We start from the raw sequence: 25,730 nt of genomic DNA, 5'->3' as shown, positions 1-25,730 counted from the left end.
GTCACATGGAAGTAGTGAAGCTGCTACTCGACAAGAGCGCCGATTTGACTATCACGAATAGTAACGGGTAGACACCGGTCTATGCTACATTATGCAACGGACATGCCGTTATTCTCATGAACACACCCAAGTCGTTGCATCACACCAAGAGCCACGGAGACATATTTACAATGATCAAGGAATACAGCTCCGATAATTGCGTTTAGAGCTTTTCCGCGAACGTGCTAGGATCGCGCTCCTTTGTGTCACTGCATCTTACACAATTGTCGGTTCTAGACCTCTGTGCAACACTCGCACGGTGCCCTCGTATTATATGGTGTTACCTACTCGACATTCGACATCACTGGTAAACTATGAAATATTTTCAGCACTTAGTGAGAACCATATCATCGTCAGTCCGTATACCTCGATCCATGCTTTTCGAATCCAGAAATAAAGAGTAAAAACTCGACCAAAATACTCAAGTCGAGCCAATCTTCTGTTCTCATCTTGATCGGGCAAATTTACAACCACTGTTGAGGCATTGGTATTGGCTGTATGGCCGGAGACGGACCGGGACTATGCATCAGCAAGCATAATCGTTCGAAAATTACGTATATACACCCAGCAGAATGAATAGCTGCAGAATTCTGAAATTTCAAGAGAAGAAACTGAGACGGAGATATGATTTTTGATATTATGGGTTTTTTGTACCATCACTTATTTGAGCTACACAGGTCCAGGTTGTCAGGCTTTCGTGTGATTAATTGTTAGCGATTTAATAACTGAATTATATTTACAGATTAATGATTGTGAAGAGAAAATAAACATTGGCCTAAGGAAAATGTTTGAACAGATGAAGGTCAAATCAAATATGCCACCCCACGCCTACCCTCCACCCTTACGACATTTACGGCATCTCGTCTATAAGATAATCATTAGCTGTCCTAGACTACAAAGGGAATAAATTACCATGACCGGTCATTTACTCTATGTCTCTTGAGACGGTCGGGTTAGTGTAGAAAATACATACAAATTACCTAGAATCTATGTAGTTCATAGGCCATGCTATGTTATGGCTCACAAGATGATAGTTTCGTACTCCCCTCGAACTGACTTTAGTAGACCGGGATTATTTTCAAATGAGTCATCAGAATTTATAACATCAGAGGAAAATTCTAACGTAAGAATTTCCTGTAAAAGTACCGATGAGTTTTACTTGGTGTAATCATGACTTTAAGAGAACTAGTATCGCATCGATGGCTCTCTATCTTTGTAAGAAATCAACTTGAGCCTAATTATGCCCATCCTTCCCTTAAGCACGACACTAAGCAGTCTCTGCCTCGGTAATAGATACCCACATATCCTTTTGCAGGTAAACCGTGTAGGCTTTTTCGGTCCAGGCATTTCCGGGATAGACCAATTGCCACTCGAACTCTCGCATCAGCTAGAAGTAACGTTGTCAGCCCTCGAGAGTTCAAAAGTCATATCTAATTATAGTGGGTCAAGAAGTCATACCTCGAATAATGTTTTATTCAATTCAACAAAGGCCAGCGTCTTACCGGCGCACATCCAACGTCCATAGCCAAAGACAAGCTCGATTACCCTCGTCATCTCCATTCTCTTATCTTCGTCGCATTCAAGAAAACGCTCAGGCCGGAAGAGTTGCGCATCCTGGCCGAAAATCCTTTCGAGTTTCATCATGGCAGGTTGGTTCCAACCCACGGCGCTGAGGTGGCGCGCTTGTGTCAGTAGTCTGCTATGATTCCATACGGGTGAAAATGCTTACGTGCCACCAGGGATAAACGTCCCTTGAAACGTCTCACCCTTGGGCGGGAGTTTCTTGTAGAAGCCATATGTCGCGGGCGGTCGCATGCGGATTCCTTCCCAAATCACGGCCTAGTAGTATGGGTGAGATCTTTGCATTTCGTGCTACCGATACCGATGAGGAACATACCTGAAGATAGGGCAACTTCTTGGCTTGAGCGTTTGTGATTGGGTGGGAAACCCCTGAAGCTATTGCTTCCTTTATCTCCATCTTTAATCGCCGATAGACTCTGGGGCATGTCATCAAGTACAGCATCGTACAACGAATGACTGTGGCGGTAGTATCCGAGCCAGCAGTCAGTTGGAGTATGGTTTCGTTCTTGATCTCGTTGACATCAAGGCCATGACGCTTGAAAGAGCTCTGGAGATGCGTCAGTTGAATGCCAGTGTTGATCCTGACGGAACTGCTCTTACAATCATATCTGGAGAGTCCACATCATCTTTCTCCATGCGATCTTCTACAATCTTGTGAGCAACGCTAAAGGGTCGGGTTAGATATTTGAACTCATAATTGAAGTGAAGACCTACCCAAGAACCTTGCCGAAACCTTTGGGGTCGCTGGGCTTGGGAGAAAAGAATGGCGATAGCCATGGAGAAACAAACAAGCGACGGAGTATGGGAACGTCTCCAGCTGTCGCAACTAGACCCAGAATATCTTCAATCTCTTTCGTATAACCGTACAAATCATCCTCAGCATCCATGAACCCGAAAGATTTCCCGTAACCAATTTTGGTGATAACGTCCAAAGTAAAGTAACGAACCAAGTGTGCAAAATCAACAGATTTTATCTGCCCAGCCTTGGAAAGAAACCTCTTTCTTATCACATTAACGAGGTGCGTTAACTGGCCATCAACGCCTGCTTCAAAATCAATGCCATCACGACCGCTATACGCAAATGACACCTTTGCTTTGAGCGCGTCGTGCGGTCCGCTACGTAATTTGAAGAAAGTTAGCTGTAATCACTTTGTAAATGGTTCGGCGATTTCCGAGTGCTGTGAAACATTCGCAGAGAGCCCATTTGCCTCCAGACTAAGAGGCAATCTACGTTACACAAAAATGCGTCAAAGAGGGCAAAAGAGGGTTCCCAAAATTGCTTACTGCTGCAAATGAGTGAGAAGCGTGTCGTATCCCGGATCCAACTTGGCTCCCATGTACCAGTCGTCCCGTGGTATGTCGCGGGCACTATTGAGCTTGCGCATGTCGTCCGGATCTTCTAGGACAACGTAGGTCGGGCTGACTCGCACCACCGGGCCATACTTGCTGAGTTCTTCGTATTCCATGCCCCGACCACGAATGACTTTCTGCGCAACCCACAGGTACGAGAAGGAACCTAGCCTGGGCCCAGGAATATGTCGCATGCGATACCATGAGAAGACACTCGATGCGATATAATAGATGACGAAACTGGCTAGAGCCAGCAATGCCGGGTTTGACACCATTTTGAGCTCCGAGAATAGTGTAAAGGAGCTTGAGATGGAAGTATGTATTGAGTCCCCAACTTAATGGCGTTGACTTTGGGGCGGCTTGTGCAATATAGCTCTCTAGAAGAGCACGATACCCTGTACAAATGTAGGTGACGGGGTTATAAGATCTCCACAGCAGCATATCTGCAATACAACCTTCTCCACATCAATTGCTAATCTCACGAATCAAACGTTCACCACAATATGCGTAGATGGGAGGCAAGCATACAAAGCGCCTAGACGAATACGGCACAACCGCAATTGGGTACCGGGGGCAGGGAAGGTCAACCGGTGCGGGGGCGGTATGGGCTGATTGAAGCTCAACTCTGGTGTCTGGCATTGTGGCATGTGCTGGCTAACCTTGGCAAGCCAGGGGCCCATACAAGCTACCTGGCTCATTCAGAAGAAAGATTTTGGAGCAACAGACGAGCAGATGTGTGGCTGGTATGCAATATTATGGCAATATATGCCAAGATCCGGTTTACGTGTTGACGCTTCGGTTGGTTTTAGTTAGAGGTATCCATATATAGAAGAATTGACCCATTTTAATACTGCTGGATATCTTTTTAATTTAATAATACATCATGATACTGTGCTTGCTGGACGAAAAATAATGCCTGTTGTAACAAATGCACTCCATAAGGCTACTGTTGTGTCGGAACAAACCTGCAATGCTTAGTGGGTTGAATGTCACATCTGAGAATGTGGGTATTTTGACAGTACAACAGCACTGTGCGGCACAGTTTGCCAGTATCCGTTTTGTTCTTGCTTCGAGTCTGTTGCATCGTTCATCAGCACATCGCCTCACTCTCATCGCAACAACGGACCCCTCTGTCGGGGAACTTGATGGCGTACACCAGCTTGGTTACTCGCGGAATTGCAACGGAAGTTAACATGTCGCGATCACTGCCAATGCGTTGGTCAGTTGGAGCTCTAAAGCCATCAGCGTCGCCATCAGTGTTTCGCCCGCTCTTGGGAATCGCGTTGTCACAAATCGGGCATCACTACCTGCTATCAGCACATCCCCACAGGCAAATTAGGGGAATTCACAACAGTCGTCGTCCTGACCATTCTAAACAGCAGCCTTTTCGGAGGTCGCAGAGCCGCACCGCGCCAGACGCTGTGCTTGAGAGCCTGAGACGCCAGGAGTTCAAGCGCAAAGTCGTGGTCTGGAGCTTCTGGGCTATCAATGGCCTTGTCTTCTTCGCCTGGATAGCAGCGAAGGCTGAGGCTGAACATAACATCGAGGAGATCAAGTCGCAGCCCAGGTGGCAACGCGCGACACAGTTAGAACTCACCATGATAAGTCCAAAGATGAAAGAGATGCTCGAGAAGTGGACCTCGAGTCGCCACAATCTAGAAGGAGGCCGATACTATACTCTTTTGACTGCTGCCGTGAGCCATCAGGACTTCTTTCATCTGCTGTTTAATATGGTCACCTTCAACGCATTTATGACGGTAGCGCTGTACAGCAGTATCCCTCTACGCACTCTCGCCGGTCTCACCGTTGGCAGCGCCGTCGTTGGCAACCTATCTGGCCTCGCGGATCATGAACGAAAAGGCCAGGTCTCACATTACGGCTTGGGAGCAAGTACTATTAACATGGGTTTGGCATCAGCTATGGCTTGTACCCAGCCATTTGTGACATTTGCCTTTTTCGGTGTAGTCCCCATGAAGTTGTGGCAGCTTGCCATTGGCTTTACTGCGCTGGATATGTATATGTTAGATTCAAAAACAAGTTCGACAGGTCATGCTGCTCATCTTGGAGGCGCCGTGTTTGGCTTGGTGTTCTACTTTGCTAGGCTCCGAAAGTTTGGTGGATTGGTGGATATCATCCGCTACTATGCGACGAGGTCTCGTAAATAGCAATATCACCTTGTATCATTTAGGAGTGTTCGTAATTTGCGCAAGACACAAAATCAGATGTTACTGTCGTTTGCATTGTCTTTAGTAATAGCCCGAGGTGCATTGGCACAACGCATATCGATTATTATTATCGGGATATCCATCATGTAGAAAGTGGAAAACAAGCCCTCGCACAATCATGGTAAGCGGCTTCTCTTTTCCATACATGAATAAGGATGTAACTGCAGAGTACAAGACACTGCTCTAAGCCCCGTGAGACTTGGAGGCGTAAAGACAAGGGAATAATTGAGCGAGGATTTGAGTTTGCTTGCTTGGTTTATTGGCACCAATAATGCATGGGGATTGAGGATGCATTCGAAGCCACGATGCTGGTAGTTGCATAAATGCTAATAATGAAGCATGGTTTCTTATTTTGCTGGCCTTAGGGAGTACTACTCCTTGGTTCAACCGCGACTTACCCCGGAACTCAGTCCTGTCTTATTCTCTTCTCATGTCTGCAGGTGAAAGCTCTGAAAAATTGAGCTCCCAGCGGATGTTTCACACAATCATATACGACTCGCTAGGACGATGATGCTGCAATTCCGACCTGTGGGTCGCTTATTTGGGCATCTCTTTAGCTTCGGCCATCAGCAACGCTCCTTTCAGTCAGTGCAGAAGCTCTTGCAACATCGCGTATGTGATACCGACGCCGACCACCACAGCAATGCGCAAAGCATTGCAGGGGCCCCGTGGGCAAATAACGGAGATAATCCAGCCCAGACAATTGGAGGTCTTGGAAGTGTGAAACCAACAACATGTGTGGAGGGCCAGAAACCATCTGGTGCCGACGAGAACACTTCCACTTCTCGCACTGCAGGGGAGACTTTGCAACTCTTCATCAAGACTGCCTATAAAACCTCATTTAAGTCAAAGCATGTTGAACGCGCGTATGCGCGATTATCCAGAGACATTCCAGCTGCAGCACAGGCAATTGCCGGGCTTAAGCCCAAGTCCCAACGTCGTTCGATTGAAATACTTTGCGACTTGTGCAACGACGTGAAGACCTGGCCGACATTACAAGTGGCTTTGGAAATGTTCACCAGTGGGTCTTGGTACGATGTCCTGGGAGGCTTGCACACATCTCGGGTCGTCAAAGACATCCAGTACTATCACTTGACCACCCCACTGCCATTCCACGAATTTCCAAGCGATTACTGGGTTGACTTGGAGCCAGACCATTTTGTCCGTTATGTAGCGCGATATGTGGTTACTAATGCAACTATACACTCTGAGCTCAGCAGTATTTACCGAGATATGGACACCACTCAGGAATGCAAAGAAACCTCCATGTTGCATCAGTGCAGAACCACCATGGAGGTCGGCGACAGGACATATCGAGGATTCGGAGAAGGTCAATCCGCATCAAAAGCGGAGCAAGCTGCTTCACTAGATGTGATTTCCCAGATATATTGCTCGGGTCAATTACGGCGTTGGTTCTACCCAGAAACCCCATCGTCAAACCTTGATTATGATGGGGAATTGCTATTGAGGCGGCCAGGGTGTATCGTCTATGACTGTGCGGCATATCTCGGCTTAACCCCGAGGTTCGAACATAGCATCATCAAAACACTACAATCGGGGCAGGAAATATCGCTGTACCGTGTTAGTATCAAATTGGATGAGTTAAGCCTTGAGCGTACAGCTGTTTCCGAGAGAGGCTGGGCATTCGCAGAGACGCTCGCAGCCTCGTCGATCAACCAGGTCTTAATGGAACGTGCTCGGACTCCAAACTTCCTCTTAAGCAGTCGGAAGAAGCGAAATATTACATTGAATACTCAGAACGCAAAGGATTTCATTCTGCATTATCTTTATTCGAAAGAAATACCCAGCCTCGGTACACATGGAGGTTGGTCGAGACTTTTTCCTGGCCTTAAGAGCGGAGCTACCGTGATCAACGGTCAAACCGTTGGTGAGAAAGTTTGGTTATACTCGGACCGGAAAGACGTCGAGGCATGCGCCTATCTGACTGCCGCGACCGAAATCACCAACTACGATCCGGAATTTCTTCAAGAGCTGCCCAACACATATCTCGACTTGAACAGTGTTTTCAAAGAGAACAAGTTCAAATATTTAAAGTCTCGGGAATCGACCTTTTTGGATGATAAAGACTATCCTGTATCGTATGATGGTCAGAGCCATGGCCGCAAACAAGAGGAGACACATGATGGTAATGTAGACGGCGCTTCGTCAGTCAAGGCGGGCGCTACGACTACCGCGTCCGATACATGTCCTAGGCTGACGCAAGTTGGCCTGAACGTCGATTGTTCTTCACTTCAACTCATGCAGAAGCCACTGCCGCACTCGAAATGCACTGGTCCGTCGTGGAAGGCTGGGGCTTCCCAAAAGGTATATCAGGATACAGTACGCAGCCAAACAATTCGTCTCTCTCCGCTTTCCGAAAAGGCTCAATTGGACCGCAACTTGCAACTCATGAGCTATCAGTTGAATTTATATACAAATCCGATGCGGCAATCACTCCGCGTCCGTAAGGAGTCTTTACCAATAAGCCGGTACGCAGAGCGGCTTGTGGACATAATTTCAAAGCACCAAGTCTCCTTCGTTAAAGCCCCGACCGGTAGCGGCAAGACAACCCAGGTACCGCAGATCATACTTGAGAACGCCATCACCGAGGGAAAAGGTTCATCATGCAATGTGATATGCGTGCAACCACAACCAGCGCTCCATGTTCCAGTCATAGCTCGACGGGTGGCTTTCGAGCGCGGCGAAGAGTTAGGACAGACGGTCGGTTACTACGTTCGTGACGACGATCGTCGACCACAGTATGGCGGCAGTATCAGTTACTACAGCGCAATGGTGCTTCTGGAACAACTCAGGGACGATCCTGCATCCATCTTTGATACGGCCTCTCACATTATTATTGATGGCAATGACATTTATGGGCGCGACACTTTCACGGACTTGCTGCTCATTGTTCTTAAAAATACTCTCCATAAACGTTGTGATCAAGGCATGAATTTACCGAAAATCATAGTGATGGGTGAGATATTTAACACAGATACCTTCACAAAGTATTTCTATGGAGAAGCGAATAAGCCCAATGCGTGTGGCATCCTTGACATTCCCAGCCAGCCGGCTCCAGTCACTGAAACTTATCTGGACAAGACCTTGGCTCAACTGCGGAGATCGTATGGATCACAGTTCGATGCTTTGTTATTCCATGATAAAGGCTTCAAGAAATTGATGGAATTAGACTTCGCTGCGTCGCACCTCAAGGGTCCTGCGGAGATACGGATTGCTGCCGAATCTCAGGTGCAGCTGCAAGGATGGCAATCATTCGATGAAGGATGGTAAGTATTGGGAACCGCTTTGTTGAATACACAAGGTATCGATACTCACACATTATAGCGTATCCGCATCGCTTGTGGCCGCCACTATCGCCCACATCTGTATAACAACTCGCAATGGGGCAATACTTGTCTGGCTTCCCAGATCTGCGCCCATTCCAAAGATACTGGGTATACTACGCCGTCGCGAAGGCGTCTTTGGGACCAATTTCATTAATAAAAGCAAATTCCAGTTTGACGTGTTCGATTCCTCACAAATGAGAACACCTGAGGGCATGAAAGCGCCTCCAGTACAACCGGGATGTAGAAGAATCATTCTCATGACCAAACCAGCTAAGCAAAGCATGGTTCATGACGCAAAGCACATTGTTGACTGTGGACTAAAATGGCAGTCTCAATACGACGAACGCATATCCACGAACAGATTGCAGACGGTCTGGATTAGTAAATCTGCTGCTCGACAACGAGTGTGTTGCATTGGGAACATACAAAATGGCTCCTACTATGGTCTGTTCTCCGAAGAAAGGCACAGATTGATGCGAGACTACGAGCTACCAGAGGTTCTGCGAGTGGACCTTCAACATACCTGTCTTTTGGTTAAAGCACAAGGTATGAAAGGAAAGATCCGCGAGCTTCTTGCAGCCGCAATCGAACCACCTGCTCCGGAGGCTGTAAACGACACAATCGGGCATCTCGTGGCTATTGAGGCACTGACTGCAGATGAAGAACTGACCGCCCTCGGTAGCATCTTGGCAACACTTTCTTTCTCACCGGCAGAGGGGAAACTAGTGCTTCTGGGCATCATCTTCAAATGCCTTGATCCTATTCTTACCATGTGCGCTGCCACGAGGGAGACAAAGTTTTTTCGGTATCCACTTGGACAAGTAGGATCAGCCGACACAGTCCGTGTCTCTTATGCTCGTGGACACGACAGCGATCAGCTTGCCGTCTTAGAGGCGTTCAACGACTTGTGGCGACTCAATGATGGTTCAGAAATGGGGAATCTGGCCATACACGATCAGGCTGCAAGACGATATCTGCATGATGATGTTTTCTTCAGAATGATGAAAACGAAGACCTCTATATATCAGGATCTTGAGAAGGCGGGTCTCGTGCCTCTGTCAGATGACGTATCAGGTCTAACGATCGGCGGCCCATCACTCAACCGGAATTCAAACAGTGAAGCTCTGATCAAAGCGCTATTACTTGCCAGTCTTAACAGCCGCCTTGCTTTCAATGTTCCTTTGTGGAAGAACAGTTTACGTATTCGAGGCAGCCCATCACTTGTCGAGATGGACCGCGACTCGGTGAACTATCCATCGTCAAAATTCCCAAAAGGAACGTTGTTTGTGTATAGAAGATTGGTGAGAAGCGTTACCAGCGATATAACGACGGTCGAAAGCACGACGAAGATAGACGCTCTTGCGGCAGTGCTATTCGGTGGTTCGGTGGAAAGCGAGGGAGGAACGCAAAACATCAGAAAAGATGGCTGGCTCCAGTTCAACGTGAAGAAAAACGACAGCCCAGGCGGCCCGGCTCCCACAGGACAGTCCCGGGAATCCAGCGACGCCACGAAAACTATACTTGACTTCAAGGCTCGCCTCGATGAAATGATCCAGGACGCATACCAGTCGCTCGCCCGAGCATCAGACACCGAGAGCCTGGACAGACCGGTAGGTCTTCCAGAGGACCCTGCTAGGGAGGCCCTGGTAGAGAGAGTTGTAGAACTTCTCTCAAGTCGTCAAGTCTAGGTAGGGCTTGGCCGATAACTTTGTGATGGTAAATTCGGAACGACAGCTGGCGGTGGTACTGTATGTTTAATAAACATAGGGCTAAGCCGCCTGGGAAGCCGCTGCGATTGTAAGCGCAAGACGGGGTTTGAAGTGTAAACGAACACCTGTACAAGTCCATGTAAATTAACTATGATGCAATGCCAATGTAAATGGAGTTTGAATAAAAATACAAGGACGTATACCGTTCACCGTTGTCGGTCTCCACATGCATTCCCCTGTGAGCAGGCTTGCCGGTCTGGTGGAGCCACGAACCAGACGGCGGCGGGCCGACTGTGAGTCTTGACCATACATAATATCTCAACCCCGGTCACACTAGACTGGGTTGCACGGAGGGTAAAAGAGTGGACAGCTTACGACTATCTAACCTACTAGTAAGGCTTATGTATGTACATACGCTTGCTACGCTTGCTGCCACGCTACGGCCACGGATACCGTTACCTGTAATGTAGCTTCAGTGCCGCAGGCAGCTCCCAAAACCCAACACAAGGCAAATCTCATGTTGGAAGAACAATGCAATTGACCTTGGCTCACCTGCATTGAAACACATCGAAATGGAACAATCACAACCCACACCAGGCTCTCTGAGCTGGCGCCTCAGCTCCCACCCGATCACGCTGCTGTTCTTTCTCGGCTTCCGCATTTGTATGTCCAGCTCTTCCCCCAGCATCCATCGTGATGGCCTCTGCTTGCCACGCTGCTATTGGCGAGAGCCACGAGCGTTCATGTCGCGCGTCGACCGACCAGTGTGGCCGTTCCCACGATCAATGACACCGAGCTAATATCTACCTGCGTTCCCCCCCTCACAGCCTCTCTGCTCGTCTACCTCTTCGGCATGCTCTTCATCGACAACCTGGTCATGATCTTCATCATCACCATCCTCCTGCTCGCCGCCGACTTCTACTACCTCAAGAACATCGCGGGACGCCGCCTCGTCGGACTCCGCTGGTGGAACGAGGTCGACCCGACCTCGGGCGACAGCCACTGGGTCTTCGAGAGCAGCGAGCCCGGCACCAAGACCATCAACCCTACCGATTCCCGCTTCTTCTGGCTGGCCATGTACGCGCAGCCCTTGCTGTGGGTCGCGCTGGCCATCCTGGCGCTGGTCAGACTCAAGTTTATCTGGTTGCCGCTCGTTGGTGAGTCCTTTTCCTACTACAACCTGGGCGAGATGAGACAGCACGAGATTCTGGAAGGGGGCGGGGGGAAAGGCCCCGAGCCAGATGACAAATCCCTGACTGACACTTGACCACCACTTGTAGCGATCGCCCTTGTTCTAACAGTCACCAACACGCTTGCCTTCTCGCGCTGCGACAAGTTCAGCCAGGCCTCGAACATGGCCGGCAGCGCGTTCTACGGTGGCAACCTTGCGGGAAGTATCGCCTCCAACATGGCCGGCCGCCTGTTCAGCCTCGGTCGATCGTGAGGAGTCGGGACGAAACCATGCAAGATCGCTGTAGCGATTTTGCAAAGATGTTGTCCTCGAGAAGGGGAGCAAGCCAGCGTGTATCTCAATTAGGCATTTTGGGTCGACATTCGGGCAGTTCACCCGGCTGAGAGCAAATTCTATGGCGTTGAGGATTGCGTAGGTTTTATAGATGATCAAATCTGAATTACACATGTATTTTTGAAAGCCACTCAACCTAATGCGTCGGCCTTTTCTTGGGTGAAATGTCATGAAAACACAAAAATGTTTAATATATCCAAGGGAAAAAGGATGCCCATATGAGACTCTACTGGATTCAAGCGAAGGAGGAAAAAAAAAAAAAAAAAAGGAAAAAAACATGATCATTGTCCCCCAACCTATCTGGCCTCGGATATATACGCTAACCAAAATATCCCCTACCAACGCCCGATCATTGAGCACGACTCGACCGCCCAGCATCCTCAATCGCCATATCCAAGGCCCTCTCCTCCTCCTCTAACCTCCTGATCTCATCAGCCGTCATGCCCTCCTCCACAAGATGCGCATATCGAGTGCTGGTCGGCGGCGTCGGGCTCCTCGCGCCCCCGGTAGGCAAGCTCGTCTGACTATCCATGGGCCCCGTGCCCTCGGAGCCGAGCCCCCTCGCCGCAACGCCAGGCGGCGGCGGCGTGTGGTCGCTGTAGGGCGCATATGCGTCATCGCCGCCTTGGGCAGCGCCGTGGCCACCACGGCCGCCGCCGCTGATCAGACCCGTGCCGGCACCGATGGCGCCCGCGCCGACCATGGAGCTCCTCGCCGTCTCGTGCGGGTCGTGCAGCTGGCTCCTGTCGGCCGCGTATGCCGAGTGCGGGCTGTCCGTCGTCGCGTGCGGCATCTCCTTGTCCGCCATGATGGCCCCGACCCCGTCCGAGGCGTAGCCGTTGCTCTGGCCCAGGGCGGCGTGCGAGGTGCGCCGCCGCCGGAAGCACAGGAACCAGACGGCGCCGCCGATCAGTGCCAGGCCCACGAGGCCACAGGCTACTGCTATGCCGGCTATGGCGCCGGTGGAGAGGCCCGTCGATGCGTTGTTGCTGTTGCTGCTCGAGGCGCTGGATACGGTTGGGGAGACGGTGCTTGTTGGGGCTGAAGTGGAATCCACAGAGGGCAAAATCGCCGAAGGGGTGCTCGTTGTCGATTGCCCGCAGCCATAACCGCTGCTGCATTCACTGTATGCTGGGTCGTATAATGATTGCCCGTTGGCTTCAGTCAGGGCATTGTTCAACTCGGCGCTCGCCGTGGTGCCGTCCGACACAGCGAAGAGTGAGCTATAGCTGGATCCCATGAGATCATCTGCCTGAAACCAGTCTATTTGCAGGTACAATGGCGTTAAGACCGCAGTGTAGAGTACGTAGTCATTCTTCTGGCCATTATAATCCAGCGTTATAGAACCACCAGTCTCGGATACCAAATCCGCACCTATAAAAGACTGTGTTACTGGCGGCCCTCCGAATACGTTCACAAGCGAGGAATTGAGCGAGCTTACTGTCCAAGATGAATCCCCCTTCTGTTGGCCCTGCGATTTCTCTTCGTCGAGCTTCTGTGTCCCTCGCACTTTCTTTCGTGTAATGGTCTGTCCCGCTTCTGGCCGCCCGTGCGACAACGGTGTTATTGTCGTCTTTCTTTCTTATCCATGCTTGGCGAACTGTGACGTTTGAGTTCTTCGTCCATGTCAATTGCCGCCCACTCTCGAGAACAGGAGGCGATGGCAGACCACCACCGAATAATATGATCGTGTTTGAGGCCGAATCTGCTGTGCTTGCAGCACCTATCATGTAGGCAGCCAGCCCCAACGTTGAAGCATGAATTCGCATATCGGTCCACTATCGCCCTCGATATGGTACCCGATTCGCATGTAAGTCGTGTGTAGCTCGTCGGTCCCAGATCCCAAACGCAAAGTTTTGATTAAATTTTGAATCCCAGTCTTTCGCCTCCAAACATCTCATTCAATGCCTGTCGCAGTTCGTGTTAGGAAAATCCAGCGCCTTTTGTTTTTCTCGCCTACCGCCGTGTAAGTTGTTGTATACACAGCGCGGATGTTTTTGTGCGTCACGGACAGGCCGATAGAAACACCCCAGCGAGAGAAAAACGCTTGTCACTTTGTCGCAACAAATCGCCTGGGCAGAATGTTAAAAAAACAATAAAGTAAAAATTAGGGCAAGACCAAGGATCAAGATCCAAAAAGGAAGTTTAGACAAAACAGCAAAAACTAATGGAGATAGTGTAGAAGATGGAGAGAAAGAAAGACGGGCTTGCACTTACGCCAGACAAGAACAAGGTGTGGGCCTTCTCCCCCCTGTTCCTTTCTTGATCCTTCGCTTCTGTCCAACTGGAGTTTGAGATGTGTGTGCATGTATGCCCCCCCCGGTCAGCTCTTTTTTGTCCTTCTCAGCTTTCATGGACCAGTAGCGCGCAGCTTTTTGGGATCTACGACAGCAAAGCCCACCTTCTTGTCGTACCCCTTGTAGTTGACTTCAGTGGCAGAGGGTACCATTTCACAAAAGGCTGTGTGTGTTTGTGTGTGTGGCTTCTCAGACGCGGCCAATTGGCCTGGTGTTTCGGGTCCAATCCTTACATGCTGGGCTGGTACATCGATTCGGGCTTACATGGTCATGTCAAAAAGAAAACGAGCGTTCGGCTAGTACTATTTTTGTATCTATGGCTGGGCTAGCTGCTGCATATTGGTTAGGAGAAAGGACTAAATCTTAACCTTAGCCTTACTCTATGGATCTGTGCTTTGTCTTCTTCCTTTTCTTTGCTACAGCTTCTTCTCGAAACTGTAGGAATGATCTGGGATGGCTTCGACAAACAAGACGTCCGGGGAGCATGGCCCTTCGAAGTCTCGACATTTTGACTGTGCCGCAAAATAAACAGAACCTTCCGTCTACGCAACTTCCTTCATCTCCTGAACCATCCCTAGGCCAGAAATCCGTAATCACTAAACCAATCCGAGTATTTACAGCCGTATCCTAAGTGCTGACGTGCAGGAAGCGAGAACCCACACATCAGACTACGTACTGCGCATCCCCGAAAGAATGTCGTCCCAAAGTGCATTATTCGTGCTCTTGCATCTTCATATATGTTTTATTTTCCTCTGACCAGAGGGCAGGGAAAAAATATCCGTCGAATGGAAAACGTTCCGGCAGAAAGCGGGGGTCGCGTTTTCGCTCCGATATGCATAAGATAGATGATAATGGAGTGAACACTAAAGTGCCGGCAGGTATGATTGGGTGGCTGAAGGAGAGAGAGCCCTACGCTGACCATTTCTGGGCGGGAGATCCATTTGGTTAGTCGTGGCCGGGTAAGGCCCGACAAGGCCTGAGTCCCCTATCAATTATTCTATTAGTGCTTGGATTAGGGGAGAGATCATAACTACAATGAATACTATAACCTCGTAGGTTAGTTGCCTCACATCGATTGTCCTAGCCTAGACTGGGTGCTCTTCTTCTTCTTTTTCAACCATTTCAGATTGTCAACAAGAATCTGAGCAATCGTGACAGAAACTCACTTGCTGCTACTACTGCTGCTACTGCTGCTTGTCAGATGAACGATCGCATAGGGGCTGAGCAATCTGTCGTGCGGCTGATCCTTTCCCTCAAGACCATCCAAGCCCATCCCACAATACGCGGCCGAGAGAGTCCGGGGGGTATCCTCGTCTCCCTCCAATCGCGCGCTAGCGGGCCCGCACGAAGGATGCTCTAACCTTAGTTTTGATGTGGTAGGCAATAAATAGCATCAACCCCGGTTTTTTTCTTTTTGGTGTGGTGTTCAAACTTCTGTCCGCTCGGTCACTTGCTTGCGGTGCGTGAGAAAATACAAACGGCCCCCTCGGTTGTGTTCCGCTTACGTATGTGTTCGAAGAGGACGAAAAGTACCAATATCCGGAGCCACAAGTCAGTCGGGCAGAAGGCGTCAATATTGTGGCAATGCTGTTTCTTTTTTGTCCTACTTATTCCGTTGGCCACGGGGCGTAGGGCTATATCGGTATCTGTATAGCATCTCTACCCCATTTACCTATTCGCGACCAGTGCACAAGACCGTTCCCCAAAGGAACACTCGGCGTAGAGGGAAAACTACCACCCACAGGACGGCCGACAGCGATTGACGAGATGAATTCCTCAAACCTGCCTAGGGTTCCCGAGATCTGCAAGGAACTGCGAAAACCCGCCATATCGAAGACCCATAGCAAGCAAGGCGTTGTAAGGGGAGAAGGGGTGGGGCGTGAGTAAGCAAAGGGCCCTTACTTGACCGCGTAGTGATCACACACACCACGAATAGGGCTTGCCAATGCATTTCTTCACATTCACTTCTGGAATTTGTGATTTTCGATGATCTGATGAGCTGCTGTTCCCACTCTGTGACATTGTGCATGTGTGTTGGTTACTGTATGCAGCTGCATATGCATGAGTCGGCGAATGAGGACCCAGAGGCTCGCCTAAGCTCAAAGACCTATGATTAGAAACCATTGGCAGCGTACCCCGGATTTTGGTACTCCTTGGCCACTTGGGCCATCTGTGAAACGCCGGCGATCGGGGTCTTGCTTGTTCGTGGCTCAAATGACAATCGCGGCCAAAAACTATTCCCGCTATCAACATCTTTAGAATATAGGTTTAAGCGCCCTCTTGGTATACGTCTAATAAATACTTGTTTCTCTGGCGGCGCTTCTGCATTAGGTGGAGTGATATGTACAATACTTGTTTCCCCATTCATTCTCATCAACCAAAATGATCCATGCGACCCGACCAACCAATCATTTGTTCCGATTCCAAACGCCTTGATGCTGTGATATGTTTTAATGAATTTTATGATGATCTGACTCAATACATACAATGGAGAATGTGTATAACATGTTTGGAGCGCGGGGTCTCTCATCCTAGGTCGAGCGCCTACACGCAGGAACAGGCAGCTGGAGTTGCGAGAGCGCAGGCCCCCTAACAGAAGTAGTAGGCTTGGCCGCCGATGACTAGGCAAAGGTCATTGAGATTTCCTTCTCCTTTCCAAAATCATCGTCATCATCCGCCCAAGGGTCATGTAGCGCTAAATTCGGCGTCGTTTGGCTCGATTTGAGATCTGGCCTTCCCGGAGTTGCCGATGGCGGTTCTCGGTACCCATCGTCGAACGACATCTCAACTCCGTCGTCTCCGTGGTCCAATCCATATGCTTGTGAAGGATTCGGGCTATGATATCCAAAGCCACTGCTCGACAGTCTAGGTGTTCGATCCTGAGAGACGCTTAGATTGGGAGATGCTGCAGTTCTGAGAGTTGCCATCATGTCTTCGCTTCTAGTCTCGCGGAGCGTGTTGCGCGGGTTATCATACGGTGGAGGCACGTCAATCTTCATTGGCGGAAGCGTCGACTTAAGCTCCTTGATTTCTAGTTCCTCCCCCTCGTCAGCTTCTTTGGTTTGCTCTCTGGCAAGCTCTGCTCTCATGGCATCAACATCGAACAGCACGCCTTTGTTCCTGTTTGTGTTCTCCTCGGATGTTGACCCATCGGCGTCGGGCTGCCCCTTCGATTCTTCGTAGACCTCCCAGTCGGCGCGTTTCGCCTTCTTGCGTGAAAAGAAGCTGAAGGCGCCGCCCTTTTTCTTGGCCTCTCCCCCTTGTTCTAATTCTTTCCGGGCTTCTTCGATTTCGTTGATGAGTTCTCTCTGCCTTTCCTGGTGGTTATCTGGGTCGGGATCTTCTATTTCTCCAAACTCGTCGCTTTCGACAAGCCAGCCGCATTCTCTTAACAGTTTCGGCATGGCTTGTCGATAGTCCATGTGTCCTTTGACGAGTTCTGTGCAGTCCAAATTTTCGAGGCCCGGTATACCTTCGATCTTTGTTAAACCAGCTACGCGACGGATTCCACCGTTCGTCAAACGGAATAGGTAACCCAGAATCCAGTCATTTTTATGGTAGCCGTTGACCATTCTGCCAGCCACGACTGTACGAACCTTGAGGTACTCATCTGTCTTCACCACCATGGGAGAGCCAAACATGTAAACGTTCTGGACCAAGCCATAAGCGCCCTTCCGCGCCAGCTCGAGCAAGCAAGAGAAGATGACTCGTGAGCCGAGAGAGTAGCCCACCAGAGTGATGGGTCTAGTTCCGAGGTTGCGATCAATCAATGAATCCGCCAGAACAAGGCCAGCGGCCCATGCACGGTCCATAGAGACTGACCACGGGTTGTCAATGAGATATGCGAGCTTTGATAGTACCACAGGAAGCTGTAGGGCGGCCATGAGACTCATCAAGATGGTGCTGGCTAGGACTTGCTGCAGTCCTTGTGTCAGAGCCTATAATACGTTAGACCAAACTCAAGTCGGCGTGGCAATATAATTTTTGCTTACCTCTGTTGCCAAGATGTTGATGGTGTCACCCATGCTTGTCAACATTTCCGGCTCCCACAATATAGAGTAGATATCTCCCATAACAGAGTCTATCGTGCTAAACGGCAAACGTACGTCATCGACTTTGCTCGTCATCCAACCGGATATGGTGACAATCAGGTTGACTCGCTTGTTGTTGTGTAGAGGCCGATACTCAAAAGTCTTGACAGCGCCCGTCCTGCGATTAGCAGCTTTGCCGCCCATGAAACTTCCCGAAACAGTCGATCCAGCTGTTATGATGGCAGCGCCTGCACCGCCAGCTAGGAAAGAGCTCGTGCCTCCCACACCGATTGTAGTGAAGCCCGCCGCCAGACCAGCTCCGATGACAGGCGCAAGGAGACCGGCTGAAAGACCGATGACCAAACCACCACCAACAGTAGCCAGGCCCATCATCATGTATCGCTTTTTCAACGCCAGTTTTCTTCTATTCTCCAAGTGTTGCTCTTCGTTCCAGTTCTCCTTCTCGGCCTCCTGTTGCATCTCCAGTGCATCGGTGACGCGCTTCTCGAATCTCGAAACATCTATCCAGGGTACTTCAAGAGCTTTAGCTACTCTTTCTAGTAGTACTCTTGATCGAGCATCGTATATGGAGTCTGCGATGAGCACCAGAAAGAGATCGCAGAGCACTGTCCAGCGAAGGTCGATATCAATTTTCTGCGTGCTGGGCAACTGAGATGGCGTCTTGACCTCGGGCATCTCCTCGCCGTCATGTGCATGGGCGTCATACGGTGGGGGAGCCACTGCATTCTGCTCGCTTCGTGGAGTCCCAGAGACAGAGACGGAAGCGCGTGGGCTCATGGCACCGACTCTTGGTGTTGCGGGTGCTGATGATTGTTCTTCGGCCACAGGATTCTTGACTCTTGCGTTTTGCATCAACACCGGCGTGAGATCACCAGGTCGAACACCATGAGCGGCCAACTGTTCAATCATGACCTGCTCATCTGCACTGATTTCCATGTGCGTATACAATCGAATCATAACCTTCTGCCCCCACATCATCATGGCCTCGGCGGCTGTTTGGACATCCTTCTTCGTCCTCTTGGTGAAGTCGAATTCGGCCTCTTTTTGCATGTCCGACAACTCGACCCGAACAGCTCCGACGTAGGCTATCCTTTGACCTTCGGTTAGAAGGTCTTTTGTCGCTTGCAGTTGCGATACCGCATCCCTTTGCTCATCTGCGTCATCTTCTGCCATGCTCGTAGTGGGACCTGTCTTGTTGAACAGATATCTGGTGTTGTCGTCCATGCTGGTTTCCGACTCTGCGTCCTCGTCGTCGAGAACCCGAGTGTATCCCTTGCCTGCACCACCAAGCCCAGCATATCCGTATTTCTCGTCTTCTTCTTCATTATGTTCCTTCGCAATTAACCTGTTGTCATCATCGTAGATATCATAAGGTGCGTATGCTGGCATGGTCTGCCAGCCGTCATCGTCGTCATCCTTCTTGTCCTCTTTCTCGGTTGTAAGCTGCTGGTGAGAGAACTCGCCCATACTTGCTCGGCTCGTATCACGGTTGTGACCGACCCCGGGGGCCTTTTTAGCCTCTTCGGCTGCTTCATCAGCTTTCCTGCTGGCTTCCACATCTTTGATGGAAGGTCCAGATATATGTTGTATGGATGATGTCGTATCCGATCGTTGACGTTTCGATTCGTTGGTCACCGCAGGGATCGATTCGGTCTCGATTCCATCGTTGTTTTTTGATTCCACATCAGATGCAGGAGCCGATCCTTCTGGTTTTGGTGTTTCGGGGTTTCCTGGGTCTTGTTCCACGGGCGTGACCTTTATGACCGGCTCGTCTCTTCGTTCGTTCGCAGATGTAGTTGGCACCGGAGTACGTTGCAGATCTAAAGAATCCTCCGCGCCACCACCACCAACACCAGTGTTTCCGGTGGGCGACTGGCCGGCGTTGTTTGGAGGGTTTAAATCACCTTCTTGCCCCTTGCTGGAAGCATCTTGTGGCTCCTCTTTCGATGTGCCCTTGGCTACCTCCTTTGGGTCATTCTCGGCGGTGGGCTTCACAACGCCGGGCTGCCCATTGCTTGCGTTCGCCTCTGCGATTTCGTCTTCTGAGAACTTCCGGATCGGCAAGCCGAAGTCGTCGAGTTCCTGCGCCGGAGCCATGAGGTATGTATTATTGCTGTCGCATCGGGTGTTTGAACGTTCCACTTTCCGCTCCCAACGGTGCTTGTATTTATATGAGGCCGCGACACAGAGTCTATCTCTGCATCGAACCCGGATGCGTCTTTTGGGGGGGCCCTTTGGTTCGGAGTTTCAGAGTCTCAAAGGATCTTGCAGGAAGCCTTGATGACCCCAACTTGCTTATTGTGAGAGAGAGCTTGCTGCTCGTTTGCTGCAGTCCAACGTGGGGAGATTCCAAAGATGCAACACCGAATCAACGGGTCCGGGTCTAAACCATTCATAGGAGATTTTGGGGGGCTACGTAGTATTTTTAGTCGGGTTTCCAGGGGTCCTTAGCTCTTGTCTTCAAGGTTTGTTTCATAGGGGATAATCCCGAATTGCGCAGGCGTGTGGATCTGTCGTGGTGTAAAAAAAGCTCCAAGATTCCGTAGAGCTATTATACAGACGCCACTTGATCCCGTCAGCTTTGTTCCATATGCCCGTTTTTGGTCGTTTTATCCTTGAACATATGTAGTCTGCGTCTGACCATGAGGGCATCAGATGGTGGCACTGCTTCTCCAGAACAAAGGGGGCTTGCAGGGAACTCGTGGTGTGATGAGTTGTCCAATGGCCGCTAAAGTGCCCTGGCGGGGAGCAGTGATACAAAGACTGACAGACCCCCCACTAACCTAACTCATTTGCCCGTCCGCCTGCCGAATCTCGTGCCGGCTACCGGACATTTGATACGGGACTTCCACTGGTCAAGTTAACATTCGCGTCAACACGAGATTCCATTCCGTTGAGGGTAGTCTTCAGATGCAGCTGCCTGCCATGAGGCAATGAGTATTAATTAGCATAAACGGAATAGGAGATCAACCACAGGTTGCTGCTCGGTAATCTAAGACGATTAAAGAAGCCATGCTCCTGTTTGTTAGTCCCTACACATGTTCGGGGTCGCTCCCGAACATGCAGGGCCTATTGATGCCCCGCGGACAGACTGAATTCACTGCGCCAGCCAAGTCTCGTGGCAGGTCACTGGAGTACTCTACCGAATAGGTTGGTTGATAGAGAAATAAAATGTCAATTATTGGTATCAAATGCTTTGAGAGCAAGTCCATCCCTTGGTCCGTTTTAGAACACCTAACGCCCATTCTCATGCTTTTAGACTTCCCAATGCTGAGGCAACCTTTACTCAGAATCGTCACCAGCTTGATGAGCTTCAGAGCCACCAGGAGCTGCGTTGTCATCGTCGGCACCATCTGCTCCGGTCTTGGTCTTCCTTCTTCGCTTTCTCTTGGGGCCGTCTTTTGAGGCAGCATCTGAGGCAACCTCCGCCTTGGACTTCTTGGACGTCTCTGTAGAAGACTTCTTCTTCTTGTTGGCCAGAGGGTTGGGACCCTTTGGTCCTTTCGGTCCCTTCTTCTTTTTCTTCTCTGGGTCGGCGCTGTCTCCGGCACCAGAAGCCTGCTCCTTGACCTTCTCGGCGCCACCTTCCTCGGCATCGCTGTCACTATCCTCGTCCCTCTTTCTCTTGCTGCCCTCGGCAAATCTCTTGATCTCTGCCTTCAGCTTAGCTCTCTCCTCCTTGTTTCTCACTTGTACACTCTCGTCGGCCATTGGCTCCATGATCATGACGCTCCTGCTGATGTAGACCAATGGCGTGCCTTTCACAGATCTCAACATCTGTCTTGTTTCCTGATCGTTCGCCGCGACCACGTATCGATGCTTGTTGAACCCGTTGCCCTTGGGATCCACCACGCTTCCCAAGCATTCAAGCGTACTGAGTGGCTTCGGATACTGGTCGGGATGATGGCCACAGCGACGACGCTCGAAAGTCTTGCCGAGCTCAATGGCAGCCTCAACACCTGGCTCGCCTTTACTGCCGTAGAGGTGGCGCATGGAGCACTGCGTAATGAGCGGCTTGACTTGGCCAGACAGGGTTTGCTGAAAGCCCTTGAGGAGGTCCATCTTGAAGCGGCAGGCATCGGAGAGGAGATTCGCATCAACGATGATTTGGTAAGGTTCGCGCTGGAGAGCAATACAGAATTAGCAAACATGACCACGAGTGGCCATAGACAGGGTAGTTTAACACACAAAGCCGAATGTTCTTTCAAACTGGCCCATCAGCTTGCGATAGCGCTTGCTTGTTTTCGCCCTCGGCATGGTGACGGTTTTGAGAAGGCGCGATGCGATGTGATGCCAGCAGTATATTTACGATCTGGTATCAAGGCCGACGCTGGAGCTGGACCTGGAGCTCGTCAGTGGGTGATAGAGAGGCTGATCTACCCGCTGTTTCGTTCCGTTTCGGTGAAGATCTTACACAGGTGTCGTCTCTTCGGTTCCGTGACACCGTGATTAGCTCAAAGTGACGCACGTTGTGGTGTGGAATGTAAACGAAAATGTGAGGTTGGGTGGAATTTATGAGCCTGCTGCCATTCCCCAAGTATCCCAAAACTTTTGACGCATTATCGATAAGCGACAACTGTGGTGGGGATCATACCTCGCTAAAATGCAGCCCCCTGCAAACATGGTTGCAAGGCAGGGCGGACCATTCCGCTCAAATCACCAATATCAAGCCACCAAAGCTTCCGAGGGAGTGGCATCCTCTCAAATCGAATGGTTATTCACCTGTTGAAATATCTCATACAGCGATGCCCGGTCGTGGTATATGTCTAGGCGAAACATTGCGTAAGGCAGCGTTTCTACCAGTATCTAGTGCTTTGACGGCATTGGCAGCATCTACCCAGTATATACTGTGTATTCCGGTTGCAAAGTCGTAATAAGTAAATGCTAGGAGGTTCAACTAAAGAAGAGGTTAAAAGCCTGGGATGGAGGCAACTTTTCTCGTTCCATGAGAACTTTGGGCCCCATGACCCAACAATGCCGGGCTCGCGGATCTAAACAATACGGCTTTAGCAGAAGCAACGACAACATCTCAATATCTCTGGAGTGCACCAAGTAAAGCCGCGTCTACCTTGCACTTGCATGGGAGTATAGTCGCTGATTAGCTGCTGTCCTGACTGCGACAATGACATGTCCATGATCTTGCGTAGGTCTCTGGAGTGATGGATCATCAAGGCACTGGGTGCGGTCTTAACAAATCATATATGTATATATTCTTTTCTATCCCGCCCTTATTCCCCATCGCAATATATCTATGCAAAAATGCTGAAGGCTTCCTTTCTCGGCCTTTGTGCGTTTCTACTGGTTTGAATTATATTTATTTACATATACCAAAGGTGAGGTCCGAAGCGTGAGGCTTGTCGGCCGCCAGCATGCGCCGGGTCTGCGCGCCCCGTACGTGCCGCGAAAACCAGAAACTTGACGAGACAAGCGTTCATCGCATACCTGCACAGAGGTCAGACCACGTTGCTGCTGCCGTCTCGTTGTGATATTGCAATATCACATACGCTTCCTTTGCCCATTACGCCTCAAACGCCCGCTGTTTCCGCTAATATGAAAGCAACACATTCTTCTTCTCCTTAGCTGGTGCCAACCCCTTGCACCCAATCCAGCTTCGTCTGATTACCTCACCACAAAATTTCGGCATGACATAACAAGAGGCTCTGCCCCTAGCTCACGCGTCTTGTCTTAGATCCTCACTCTAATTACAAGTAGGGCCGTTGATCTGCTATTCGTGCGGATACACAGAACTGCTACTGATACGGCTCGCTCGCAGGGTACCAACCAGCGGGTTGGCTTCACGGCGGCCGAAAAGCTCGTCATTGGATTAGATGCAGAACATACAGTTGTATCCTATCCAATGGTGAAGCAGCCGTCAAGAAGCTTCAGGACTTCCCGCTATCATGGAGAAGGTTGGACCATCCAGCTAGACGTGAGCGACGACCGCTCATATGGATGCGGGCGCAGCCGCACTGGCAAGCGCTCATGATCTTCTCAACATCCTCGTCAAAACGCCGCTACCTTTCGATAAGGGGTACCGCTGGACATCGCCCCCAAGACCTCTGCCACCAACGTCGAGGGTTACATCAGCGCCGGTGCCACCTTCCTGCCTCGGGTACAGAAGTCGATAACTACTAGTCGAACACTGGGATTGATCTTCGCTTCCAGCAGCGCCCGATTCATCATACACGCGTCCGATACGCAATACCAATCAGTTAAATGTTTCGTCGGCATAAAGCTGCAACAACACTGATATCATCAAGTTTGCCTGTTGCATAGTTAGTATATCACCTTACCAAAGCAATCGACTGACAAAACTCACCTCCTTCCATTGGCAAGCCTTCCTCAACTGCATGCTCCATAAATGGACTTTCCGCAAACGGATCCTGCGCAATGACCTTCGCAGCAGTCATGAGCTCCTCAGCTACAAACGTCATGCCACCATTCGCTCCACCATAACGAGGTCCATCCGCGGAGCCTCCTTCCCCATTCTCCCACCGCCGCACACTGCGTGTAACGTTTTCGACAATCTCATGTTCCCAGAGGTTGTCAATGACACCGTCCGACATAGCGAGTACTATGTCGCCCTCTTCCAGTTCTATCAAATCCACGACTGCGTTGTCGTTCGGTGTGTCAAGGCTGTTTGTGCCTAGCTGCCGTGGACAGTCAAACCAGTGCCATTGCTCAGTCGTTTTGTAGATCATCTCCTGGATACTTGGTCGCACAACCATGACCTGGCCATCGCCTAGATTTGTTGCGTAGAGCAGCGGGACCGCAGCCTCAGAGTCATATGCGTCCCCCTTGTAGAATAACTGTGCTCCGGCTGCAGTGGTTGTTCCTTGACAGTCACTCGGCCCAGAGGTGGCCTTCAAAGTGCGTTCATATGCGGCCTGTAAGTACTTGACTGGGTCCGGCCTGTATTCTTGACCCGGCGACCTCGGCTGCGTGATGTCTTCCTGCATTGCAGCAACCCAAAAATGTAGGATCAGTCGCGACCACAATCCAGCATGCCCTCGAGGCCTCATGGACCAAGCGCCTACACCGTCATTCGCACAAATAAAGTAATCGCTTGCATAGACGGCATCGTCGCCATTCGTCCAGCCCCTGATGAGCTCGCCTCCGACGAAAGCGCGCTTGTCCCTGCTCTGATGATGCGTGCTCAATGGATCGCTAAATGAACCGCTCGGGGACTCAGGAACGGAGGCGGGAATGGTCGCGGGGTTCTCTTGGCGAACAGCGCAAAGCCCGTTTCGAACCGGTAGGGTAGTTTCGGGCACGAGTCCGTCAGAGGCGGCGTTTCCTCCCCCGTCTCTGTCGGGGGCGGCTCGGAATAATGGTCATGATGCCATCGTCGGAACGAGTATGAAAAGCAGACGGCTTGCTGCGACGACGGCCGGCAGCGGCGCGTGATGATAGATGATGCTAAGAAGGACAGAGGTGACCTTGTCCTCATCCCCACGACCAGGCCTTGCGTGACCTTTGGGGAGCGCGTATGGCAGCCAGTTTTCCTCTCTGTCGCGCAATCTGTCTATGCGATGAAGATACAATTGCAAGTGCGGTCGTGTATTTGTTGATGTCGAGGTAGTGACCGGAGTTTGAGCCCCCATC

The 25,730-nt window shown here is 50.4% G+C and overlaps 8 protein-coding genes across 8 annotated transcripts; 3 read left to right on the top strand and 5 right to left on the bottom strand.

Annotated features, from left to right (window-relative positions):
* Positions 1-1,170: 1,170 nt before the first annotated feature.
* On the bottom strand, positions 1,171-3,350 carry BKA67DRAFT_361852 (cytochrome P450). Its single transcript, XM_046096428.1, has 7 exons — positions 2,905-3,350; positions 2,335-2,736; positions 2,221-2,284; positions 1,937-2,167; positions 1,769-1,878; positions 1,498-1,708; positions 1,171-1,426 (listed from the first exon to the last, which is right to left on the bottom strand). Exons 1-7 carry the CDS (start codon positions 3,243-3,245, stop codon positions 1,307-1,309), a joined length of 1,479 nt encoding a protein of 492 aa, XP_045954883.1. The 5' UTR covers positions 3,246-3,350; the 3' UTR covers positions 1,171-1,306.
* Positions 3,351-4,163: 813 nt separating this feature from the next.
* Positions 4,164-5,135, top strand: BKA67DRAFT_661356 (uncharacterized protein; the record flags this gene model as incomplete). Its single annotated transcript, XM_046107793.1, has 1 exon — positions 4,164-5,135. One exon carries the CDS (start codon positions 4,164-4,166, stop codon positions 5,133-5,135), a length of 972 nt encoding a protein of 323 aa, XP_045954882.1.
* A 436-nt stretch (positions 5,136-5,571) lies between these two features.
* On the top strand, positions 5,572-10,449 carry BKA67DRAFT_574629 (uncharacterized protein). Its single transcript, XM_046103439.1, has 2 exons — positions 5,572-8,482; positions 8,541-10,449. The coding sequence occupies exons 1-2, from the start codon at positions 5,703-5,705 to the stop codon at positions 10,228-10,230; spliced, it is 4,470 nt and encodes a 1,489-aa protein (XP_045954881.1). The 5' UTR covers positions 5,572-5,702; the 3' UTR covers positions 10,231-10,449.
* A 160-nt stretch (positions 10,450-10,609) lies between these two features.
* On the top strand, positions 10,610-11,966 carry BKA67DRAFT_574627 (uncharacterized protein). Its single transcript, XM_046103438.1, has 3 exons — positions 10,610-10,914; positions 11,079-11,408; positions 11,532-11,966. Exons 1-3 carry the CDS (start codon positions 10,824-10,826, stop codon positions 11,693-11,695), a joined length of 585 nt encoding a protein of 194 aa, XP_045954880.1. The 5' UTR covers positions 10,610-10,823; the 3' UTR covers positions 11,696-11,966.
* Positions 11,967-12,125: 159 nt separating this feature from the next.
* BKA67DRAFT_661353 (uncharacterized protein) lies at positions 12,126-13,545 on the bottom strand (the record flags this gene model as incomplete). The annotated part of the gene is made up of 2 exons (XM_046107792.1): positions 12,126-13,150; positions 13,218-13,545. The coding sequence occupies 2 exons, from the start codon at positions 13,543-13,545 to the stop codon at positions 12,126-12,128; spliced, it is 1,353 nt and encodes a 450-aa protein (XP_045954879.1).
* Positions 13,546-16,694: 3,149 nt separating this feature from the next.
* Positions 16,695-19,592, bottom strand: BKA67DRAFT_521908 (uncharacterized protein; the record flags this gene model as incomplete). Its single annotated transcript, XM_046098327.1, has 2 exons — positions 16,695-18,011; positions 18,066-19,592. The coding sequence occupies 2 exons, from the start codon at positions 19,590-19,592 to the stop codon at positions 16,695-16,697; spliced, it is 2,844 nt and encodes a 947-aa protein (XP_045954878.1).
* Positions 19,593-21,280: 1,688 nt separating this feature from the next.
* Positions 21,281-22,695, bottom strand: BKA67DRAFT_574619 (Fcf1-domain-containing protein). The gene is made up of 2 exons (XM_046103437.1): positions 22,314-22,695; positions 21,281-22,247 (listed from the first exon to the last, which is right to left on the bottom strand). The coding sequence occupies exons 1-2, from the start codon at positions 22,380-22,382 to the stop codon at positions 21,408-21,410; spliced, it is 909 nt and encodes a 302-aa protein (XP_045954877.1). The 5' UTR covers positions 22,383-22,695; the 3' UTR covers positions 21,281-21,407.
* Positions 22,696-24,337: 1,642 nt separating this feature from the next.
* Positions 24,338-25,729, bottom strand: BKA67DRAFT_661350 (uncharacterized protein; the record flags this gene model as incomplete). The annotated part of the gene is made up of 3 exons (XM_046107791.1): positions 24,338-24,390; positions 24,445-25,446; positions 25,498-25,729. The coding sequence occupies 3 exons, from the start codon at positions 25,727-25,729 to the stop codon at positions 24,338-24,340; spliced, it is 1,287 nt and encodes a 428-aa protein (XP_045954876.1).
* Position 25,730: the final 1 nt, after the last annotated feature.

This window comes from Truncatella angustata (genome assembly GCF_020726525.1).
Source record: "Truncatella angustata strain MPI-SDFR-AT-0073 chromosome Unknown BKA67scaffold_7, whole genome shotgun sequence".
Classification (NCBI taxonomy): Eukaryota; Fungi; Ascomycota; class Sordariomycetes; order Amphisphaeriales; family Sporocadaceae; genus Truncatella; species Truncatella angustata.
Note: the sequence above shows the minus strand (reverse complement) of the source record. Positions and strands in the feature narration are given on the sequence as shown.